The following is a 10,167-nucleotide window of genomic DNA, read 5'->3' as shown; positions in this document are numbered from 1 at the left end:
GGCAACAAATTATAAGCTTAACGATTTTTTCTTGGGGGGAATCAAATCAATTGTCTAGAGATTATTGAGAAATGTTAAATCTCGCATGAGTTTTTTTTTTTAAGGAAAAGAAAAAACTGCGGTTTTCAAAATGTGTTTTATAATAAATCTCGCAGGAGCTATTATAAGAAAAAGGAGAAAAACCTGTGTTTTTTGATAATTTTCGCACGAGCTTTTGTAAAAAAAAAAAGGTGGAGTGATTTTAAGGATAAAGATTTCTTTTCTCTAGCAACTTATATGGGGACGAATTTTTGCCGTCTCGTACAAAACTCCCTTCAGTTCCTGAGTGCAACATTTGTGTCGATGATGACAAAAAAAGGAAATATAAAGGTCAACTTATCTTGAAAAAAATTGTTTCACGCTTCAGAACACCCACGTGTGCAATTATTTTGCCACCGATGTTTTTCAGTTCTTTACATCCGTAAACGATATATATGACTAATGAACAAAATATTTGAACTCATTTTCATCAATTTAACCAATTTTCTCTCACAAAAATCGGTAAATCTAAGGCTATAATCAAATCTGTACCCGTACTGTCAATACAGGTGCAAATTTTTAACTTATGTTTTTGACCCACGCAATAACACCCAAGAGGCAGACTATTCGTTAGTTCCGTGGGAACAGTGCCTTTCTTATTTAAGATGAAAAACAAATCAGGTGCACATCAGAAGCATAGGCTCCTGGCGCGTATAAATTTGTTTTCTCTCTCTTATTGGGAGAAATACTAGAATGTGAGTTGATCAAGACAAAAAAGCAAAACTTTCTGATCATCAGGCAGTTTTCCTGTAGTTCTTTCAATATTTCGAAAAAGCGGCATCATAACATATAAATCGGTTTAGCTTAATGATTCTTCTTTCTTAAGTAATTCGTCTGGTTTTTACATTTTACTCTGTCGTGTCTGTTTCCTGTTTCCCGAACAAACAATATGATGCTTTCAATGACATATTATTGATCCTCTGGAAAATCTCCACATAACTAAGCAGGGGTAGGGTGGGTACACCGCCTTCCAGATCCCGAGGCTTTTTAACCCTAATCCTGTTTTGAACAAAATCTGTCCATTCCGCTACCCTGCTAAAGTTAAAAAATAAATAAAGAAAAAGAAATCGTGTCAGATTTCTGTGTGCTGACCTCATCCAGCCACATCTAGCCTTCAACTGCAATTACATTTCTATTTACAATTCTAGTTTTTTACATGTAAACATCACCATCCAGCTCAGTTCCTGTGGATGACGTTAAGCTAAGAAAGACATCCTGTATAAGAGACTAACTAGTGAGCTTAGAGACCATGTTTCAGACTCAAAACCCTGAAAACACCCTTGATTCAGCGGCGCATATCATTTTAGGTCGAATAATTTAGTGCCCCCTCGGACATCTTTGAAATGATGACAGAAGATAGCGGGCTAGTCTGTTTCAGGCATTCAGTTGGTGAAACGAGGCGAAATAGAAAACAGCGCGACAATATAGCGGCGGCGCTCGAGTGAAAAAGCAGTGGAGCCTCAGCCGGGTCAGGTATAGTTTTGTACCCAGACCTTCCACGGCCAGCAGATATTAGTTACTACACGGTAGGATCTGGGTACGAGATTAGCTTTTAGGCAAGGTACAGGTAAGGTAGGTAAGGTGGGATATAAAATGCGTTCCGACCCACTCCTCCCTCGTTTTTTCACTCCTCGCGCCGTTTGCTATCGTTCTTAGTTTTAATAACTGAACTCCTGGAACACGCTGTTAGCTAAGCTTGATTTCCGGTGCCATCTCGAGTCTGGTCTCTTTCGTTCCTCGATCCTCCCCAGGCCCAGCGTGGGCTCCGGTTTCGCAAACAGCGACTGGTAATCGAGCCTAACTGTTGGCGGACTAACAGATTAGTATGGTAGTTATCCTCTTATTGTTCTCCCCTTAATCAACCCATTTCAAATGGATTATTTAATTGCTGTGCAATTCTCATTATCCAAATGGACAAATTTCATGGACGGCGTTTTTGACATAAGTCTTTTGTGAGCAGGGCGCGGCTTAGAGACCTCATCACCATCTCGGCGAGCTCAGAGGGAGATGCAGCTGTCGGTTTTAAATGTCTAAGAGCAAAATAGGAGTCCATTGCGACCGACTGAAACTATCCAGCATTTAGTGATTCTCTGCCAGTACATTGAGCCAAATCTAGAATTATTATGCACCGAACTAAATATGAGGGTCCCATATAGGTTTTTCGGGATCCAGGATAGGGCCTATTTGAAGGCCGGGATCCGAGAGTCTAGAGTAAGAAGGGAGCGAGATGCGGGGTTGTTATTAGGATTGGGACATTGGAATCGACAAATTGAAGGGGCGATTCGGGAAATAATCACTTGGATGAGAATTTATAAAGATATTGATCTACGTGAAAGTCCAAACAAGCGCATGCCAAGCATAGCCTCTCACGCAGCCGTTTTTAGGGGATCGCGTTTCAGTTCTCCCCACAAACGCGAAAGTGAAACGCAATCCCCTTGGAGCGCCCGCGTGGGAGACTGAAGAAAATCCCCTCAAAGGTTTGTTTGACGGTCTTAAGTAATTTGGTGGCGGACTAAGAAAAAAAAATTATGATTGGAATCGGGATTGGCTGGTATAAACCGTCGGGATTACGGGACTGAGAGAAAACTTTAGTCGGGATCGCGGGATTGATGAAACCGATTGGGGACCCTTAAATATTGCCGAGGCTTAATCTGGGTCTCACTGATCAAGTTGCTTTGGCTTATTGCATGCTGTGACCACTTTTTGCAACCAAGAGTGCACTCTATTTGAACAAAAATTTACCGATCGGAAAGCGACGGTCTCATCTGGGAGCAGAAACAGTTCTGAATGAGCGATTCTTCGTCGATCGAGTCGCCACGTTTGATCTCTGTAAAAGTTGTCAAGGGCAAGACAGATGTTCTTTTCCTCGTTAGCCTGTTCAGGGCAATCAGGCAGTAAAACGGAGCGAAATAGTAAACCGCTCCGCAGAGGCGGCAGAGTGAAGGTGAGGTCTGAAACGTGCCGCGTGAAAAACGCGTCCATGACGCCACCCGTCCCAAGCCTCCTTTGATTTTTCGCTCGTCCGCTAATGTCGTTTTAAGAATTGAACGCCTGGAATAAGCAATTTTCCAGAGTGAATGTGGTCAAGTTGACGTTAATTGTATCTGAGAGAGATTTTCTTCAAGACGGTTTTTGTTATAGAGGTTTATGGAGGTCTGTTTCTTCTCAAAGGACTTTAGTAAGTTGAAGGAAACATAGAAGCATCAAAAAACGCGTTTCGCAGGGAGAAGTGGCGTTTACGCGCTGTCGACTGCACCCAGAGTTTCCGTGAAGCACCGGAGTACGGACGGACCATGGGAGACACTCTTGAGGTCGAGGGGAAGGGGTTAAAATAATATGGTGGTTAATATAACAAACATTGGTATTATAAATGACATTTAGACTTTTCTCTTACAATTTTTATCGCACTGATCGATTCTAGAAGCAAATGGGGTTGTAAAGCCTCTGTTGTGGTACTGTTTGAAAAAAGAGACACTTACCAGCTCAATGTTAGCTTCAACCATCATCAATATCAAACCCACTTGACTTTATAATGTACTTGCGTTCTTTCGTTGTCCACCTCCAGCAGTCGTGGCCCGTCACGCAACACACTTACTCCTCAACAGATGGAGTGCGTTGTGTGACAAGCCCAGACAAGGGCTACAGAAGGAACCACAACCTGCCTGGACCACTAGAGATGTTAAATTGGGCAAAGAACACCTGCTTTTTTCAAAACATGCAAGATACAAATTTCTTCTATGGTTCTAGGAATGAGTGTTTTTGGACAACACATGGAATGTAAATTGAGATGAATCGACTATGCAATCCTTTTTAATGACAAAAACAATTGTTCTGGTTTTTGTCTCCACAAAGATTGGATCATAGATTCTTAAGAAAGTTTTGGTTCTTCTGTAATAAATTATCGTCATTCATTCTTCGTCCACACAGTGCTCCCTTCTAGAGAATGCAGAAAACATGTTTGTAAGCAGATAGATATGTGGATAATTGCCAAATACCAAGTGAAAATCCTGTTTCTGTTATCAGGTTGACATTAATCTTGACACAAAACAAAAAAAAAAATTGAACAAAGAACAAAAGCAAAGCTAAGTGAGAATAAGTATGTCTCAGACACTGTGCAAAATGGAGTGGAACCCGATTAGTTTGTGTTTTCCCAAAAAACAAATCTCGTGAATCAATGCAGACATTTCAAGGAATTTGTGAGACTGTAAGTTCACATTCACTTACATAAAAACTTAAAAGAAATGTATACGCAACTTAAGGGGTCATCATAAATAGAGAAATGGACATTACATATGTAAAGTGATTGTTTGTGATACAGACCCTTAAAAGCAGTCATTTTGACATCAAAACCATAGCTGCACAGTCCTAAAAATGCGACAGCTATTGACAGGAATGAGATAACTGAACCTCTGGCACCTGACTGTTGCAATACTTATTCTAATGGAAAACCAGAATGATGTTTTATCTTGTAGACGGAAATGAAACAGACTATTTCAGTAGTGCAAAGTGTATATGTATCACCACCTAGTATTCCACTTCTAACACAAACTCCATTTTGAAAAAACAAACAAGCAAACTGTTTCTGTTGTGTCAAATGTGTGTAGATCACTACTTAACATTCCACTTCTAACAAAACCTCCATTTTGAAATAACAAACAAACAAACACAATGTAACAAAACCATAACCGCACAGTCCTAAAGAACAGACAGGTATTGGCAGCAATGAGACAATTGAACCTCTGGCACCTGACTGTTGCAATACTAATTCTAATGGAAAACCAGAAAGACATTTTATCCTAGATGGAAATGAAAGAGGCTGTTTCTGTAGCGTAAAGTGTACGTGTATCTCGGTTATTACCTCACCTTTCTCTTCTAACACAACCTCTATTTTGAAAAAACAAACAAACACACAAAAAAGTAACATAGCAAACCAGAGGGATTCAAAACTCCAAGATTTAACTCTTTCATGATTGAAAATTTTAGCTACCAGCAACACAAAAATACATTTTACTCTAGTGACTGCAACTCCCTAATGATCATTCATAGGACATAAATGATTTCATGTCGTTAAATAAAAATTGAGAAGACACCCAACAAATAAAATGATAGTTAAAGTTTGCTTACATCGTTGGTCAATAACTTCTCAACAGAGTATTGAAATTTTACCTCTGTTAATGTACAATTTTTAAAATTATTGTATTCTATAAAACATCTGTTAAACCAGCTTGGCAATTCTCCCGTACAAGATAGGTGCACTAGATTTTTACAAGGGGTGAACTAGGCCTCCATAGTTGTTTCACAAGATACCAACTACACATAAAAATGTCCATCATTTAAAGTTACAATGTTTAGTGTGTGTGCTTTTAAAATTCAGTTCCTCCTTCTATAGCTAGCATAAGAAAAAAACAGGCACATGGACAATATTAAGAAACATCGACAACTTGTGGATTATATTGGATCGTAGATAAGCTCAAGGTTTGCAACAGATTACTGAATGAATCTTATGGAAAAGTTACAGTATTCTTAACTAGGTATTCAAAAGTGTTATGAAATTACAGAAATATGTGCCAGGGTCTATTTCAAAATCATTTCTTTCCCTGTTTTAGATCTTACCTAAACTCCATTCCAATCACAATGAGACAAAGTTTTAAGATTATGAGAAAGTAAAAATTAAAAATGGATCTAAATTTTTTAACCATGATTTATTTTGAAACAGTAACACATTTAATTAGTAACCATGATATAGATAAATGTGAGGGGAGAAAGATCTACTTGAAAAATTTTTGAGACATCAAGAAATGATTAAAGGAGACAACCTACTGACTCAAATGATGACATAAAGATGGTTAAATACAAACTAAACGTTTTGATTCACCTTAAACGACAAGTTGCATAGGAAAGAAATATCAGCGTTTTAAAATATTTCCTTTGAATAAACAAAATCTTGACGTATAAGAGACTATCAATTGTGCTGGTTTGAAAACGGTTCTTTTGTTTCTCAATTTCCACAGAGTAATTTACCTATGGAGGATTTCAGGGAAAAAAAAGTTTAAATAAACGTTTGACTGAAAAATCAGTGATCATGAGATGTTCAATATTAATGAAGAACTACCATAGCTGACTGACCCTGTGTCTTTTTCCTTATCAACCCTTTAAAATGTAATGCAATGACGAAAATCGGAAACATAAGAGTAGCATTTTCGAACATTTTAAATTCACATGAAGACTTCGGAAGAATATGTTGCCAACATTGGCCAGTTCGAGTGGAAAAAGCCCTTGGCTGCAATTAATTGACGCAGACGCATGTTTCGAAGAGTAATGGAAACTTACTGTACATCAGATGTATTGAAGCTAACATCGAAAGAATTCATTCATGTAAATAACACACAGAAGGCCAAAACTATATGAAATTCGTGAGTATTAGTTTTTTCTACAGCGGCTGAAAACAAAATCGACGAAATATAGACTTGATAATATACGTAAGCTTACTTTTTGTGCAATGTTGTTAAATTATTTCGCGTAGATAGCGGTTCGTGTCTAGCATGCAAAGTATCTTCTCATACGCTAGCTAACTCACTTTTACTCCGGCTGAACACGAAACAGCATCAGACTTAACTTGCCAATAAAGAATTTCAGTCTCTGTAGCATTTGGAACACTTTCTTTAGCTGAGTCGGCCGGGAAGGAAACGCTTGTGATGTCGTTACAAACAGAAGCACGCCAAAGCGATGGCGGCTTTTTACTCGCCAACGGTTTCGTCCGCTTGCGCTTGAGTTTTCGCACCTTTTCAACACTTAGCTTCAACGTAGAAATCGGTTTCTTATTTAATATTTTGGGTTTCAATAAATCTGGAGAATCGCGAACGACTGGGCCGCCAAGATTCCATTTCCACAGAGCATGGTTGGAATCGGGTTTGCTGCCTTTCGGACAAGACATAGTGAACAACGGACTCAAAGCTCCATCTTGAAGAGTTAATGGCGAAGTGAGAGGAAACAAATTTGAAAGTTTAAAATAAGAGTTTGTTTTTAAAATAGGCTTTGCTACTCCTAAAATCTTTGTTTTCTTGGCTTTGGGTTTGTCGACTTTGCCTGGTAACGGAGCAGGCTCCGATAAGGTCGGAGCAAAGTATTTGGCTAAAGCATCACCGACAACTCTTTCGAGTACTTTGTCCTTTTTCATTAGTTCCTCTTGTGTTTGTACGTGACCGCCAGCTTTCAATACGGGACTAGCCATTTCTCCATGAAAAATTTCCGGATTCTTTCCATTTTTAGCTGAAATTTCAGCATTTTGGTTTGACCTGAAAACTTTCCCGTTCAACAAAGTTTGGCCTTTGAGAGATTTGAACTTGAGAAGTTTGTCTTTTCGCTTTGGTTTCTTCTTAAATCCTTTGAGGTCGTGCCTTTCCTTGACGATTAAATTGTTGGTGATAAGTGGTTCGCGGCTTCCGATTTCCTCTTTCAAACTTGGTGGTTTCCTAAAACTTTTTTTCTTTATCCTCACTTCTTTTTTATCAGAAAGAGGTTTCACTGGTCCGCAAACTTCTTCGAATAATGGTGTCAAGCTTGCTTTCTTCTTCGTTTTTCTAGGCTTCGCTTCATCTTTAGGCAATAGTTTCGTTCCCGCGAACTTTGCACTGACGGGGCTTTTTTCTTCTACCAGCCAAGAATCTTCATATCGTTTTAACAATAAAGCTGGAGGCGATAGAGTCAAGCTTTTCCCGTAGTCTTCCTCGCTTGTTTTGTTCTTCTTCGGTGTAGTGACTTTAACCTTTTCGTCTTTTCTTAACAACCTGGTTAGCTCAACAGCTGAAAAATCAGTTTTCGTTGGTGTACTTGCATTTGACAACGACTTTGACGCGAAGCCGCTGTCAGTTGACGATGAATCAGAAATGAGAGAGTCAACGTCTTGCTTTTTCGATGAGTAACGATAAAAGCGAAATTGAGCCGTTCCATTTACTATTTTGTTGGTTTCCACATGCCTATTTAACTCGCTCCTCTTGGGAATTTTCAATGGCGATCCAAAAGCTCCCCGTTTGTCCAGATCATTAGCCGATCTTTTCTTCCCTGTAGTCCCTTTACGAATCGTTCTGTTCCCATCAACACTGTCACGCTCGTTTGAGCGTTTCTTGCTCATGGCGAGTTTTTCGAGGGCTTGCGTTTGTGTACAATTCTTCTCCTTGTGCGAAGAACACGGCGGCACCACCAGAAAACCTTCCCCGCATTCATTAACGTTTCCAGAAGTTAGATCTCCGTCAATGGCCGCACAAGTTGTATTGTCCGTTAATGTTTTATTTACTTGACAATCAGCTTCCGAGCGTAATTTTAGTTTCTTCCCTCTCACGAATTTCGTTAACTTCAGGTTACGTCTAAGCGGCGTCAATTTCTTGTGTTTATCAAGCACTGCTAATTTGTTCGGGATTGCTTTGTTGTTTTGGTAGGTCGTTTCACTGTTCTCCTTATCTTTACAACCGTTTTCTCGTCGATCACTCTCACTTCCAAATGGCTCTGCAGTTACATCCCCTCGTCTCGTTTGGTTCAGTTCGTTACGCTTGTCGATATAGATTGAGCAATATTTCTCTACTTCTGTTTTAGAAAGTAGGGTACAGTTGGCAGACGAACCGTGAATTCCATTCACTGTTTTCAGAAGTTTGATTTCTTCGGGATCGCAGAAATGTCTGCGAACTTTCATTTTTTCCATCCTTGTAAATAACGTTGTGCGCGGTGTTGATGGTAGAATCAAAGCCAACAGTTCCGCTAGAGGCAACAAGAATTCACCATCGATATTCAGATATGCCAGTTCAACTCCACGAAATACGAGCCTTCCACATTTCGGAGAATGTTTCTTCTCCTCTACCTCTCCTGCTGCAGTTTCCTCAGACATCATAAAGTCCAATGGAGCTGCACTTTGTGTAGTTATCTTATGAGCCGACGGCCCGATAGATGCTCAAAGCTTGTATGATGGTGCGACTAACCAGCTCGACAGATAACTTAAAAATCCCTTGCTCTGAGGTCAAAAGAAACGGACAGACCGTGTGAGTATTAAGTCTAGATTCTTGCCTAGGCGTCAAAATCTTAAATTCCGCCTTAACGTTGTCCAAAAAGCGCAGATTTGCCCCTGTAATGTAAGTGCAATGTGAGTCACTTTACTCCAATCTCATGTTAGACCCATCTCAAAAGCACGCCTGTTTGCCGCTAAGCTCAATAGCTCCAAGATCGCTCTGCAATTGGTCAATTTGTAAGTAACGCAGTGTGATTGGTCAAAATGGCGTCGGCTTGTTATTGAAATACATCATGTATTTTCTTCGTCGACGAGGTTATGAGAATCGGGTCATATACGATTCCACAACGTTTACCCTTTAACAGCGGCGTTTTTTAAGAAATCGATTCTTTTCTTTCCCAACGATCGATCAATAATGAAGAAACTTTCGTCGCTGTGGAATTCTCGATCGGAAATGCGTGTAAATCTTAGCGTTACTGTTTGCCTTACGCAGTTTGTGCCATTGAGATTGTCTGGAATTGATCTGAAGTCTGCTTCATCATGTACAGGAGTAAGGTTTTGCCTAACTACTCTAAACATATTTGTAATGTGAATGAAGTGTAAATGTAATGTTATGCGATTTGTGGTTAGCAAGGGGGAAACTGTTTCTTGACCATTCTTGAAATGTAAGTTAGCAACTAAACTTCGACTCCTGACAAACCTGTATGTTTTGAGCATGCAGAAAACCCATCACTGATAAAAACGATTGTATTTAAAGGGGGTTATTTACCATGTAGTCCATTTCCTAGTAAATTAAATCTTTTTTTTTGTGATCCTAAGCTCGTCTTTGTCGTATATTTGTTGTATAGATAAAGCTAAGGTGCGGTGGGCAATCGATTTAATACAAATTTGGGCAAATGTAGCAGACATCCTCTCAAATTTTATACCATAATTTCATGGTCGTGGTTAGTTTAATAGGTGAAGATCTTCACCATGAATTCTTAACTACTAGACACTGTCATTAACAAGGAAAATAAATAGAGTAGGTCACTTTAAACAAGTACAATTTTACCTAAGGCCTCTTCAGCCTTCTCTTTATGTGAGGAAGCAATTTA

The 10,167-nt window shown here is 39.3% G+C and overlaps 1 protein-coding gene and 1 long non-coding RNA gene across 2 annotated transcripts; one reads left to right on the top strand and one right to left on the bottom strand.

The window, feature by feature from the left end:
- The first annotated feature begins 642 nt into the window (after positions 1 to 642).
- LOC148718689 (uncharacterized) lies at positions 643 to 4,000 on the top strand. The gene is made up of 2 exons (XR_015993995.1): positions 643 to 3,022; positions 3,250 to 4,000. It is a non-coding gene; the product is annotated as an uncharacterized LOC148718689 (long non-coding RNA).
- A 1,014-nt stretch (positions 4,001 to 5,014) lies between these two features.
- Positions 5,015 to 9,255, bottom strand: LOC111328549 (uncharacterized). Its single transcript, XM_022933013.2, has one exon. The coding sequence runs from the start codon at positions 8,957 to 8,959 to the stop codon at positions 6,647 to 6,649; it is 2,313 nt and encodes a 770-aa protein (XP_022788748.1). The 5' UTR covers positions 8,960 to 9,255; the 3' UTR covers positions 5,015 to 6,646.
- Between the last annotated feature and the right edge of the window lie 912 nt (positions 9,256 to 10,167).

This window comes from Stylophora pistillata, chromosome 12, assembly GCF_964205215.1.
Source record: "Stylophora pistillata chromosome 12, jaStyPist1.2, whole genome shotgun sequence".
Classification (NCBI taxonomy): Eukaryota; Metazoa; Cnidaria; class Anthozoa; order Scleractinia; family Pocilloporidae; genus Stylophora; species Stylophora pistillata.
This window is presented reverse-complemented; position numbering and strand designations above follow the sequence as displayed.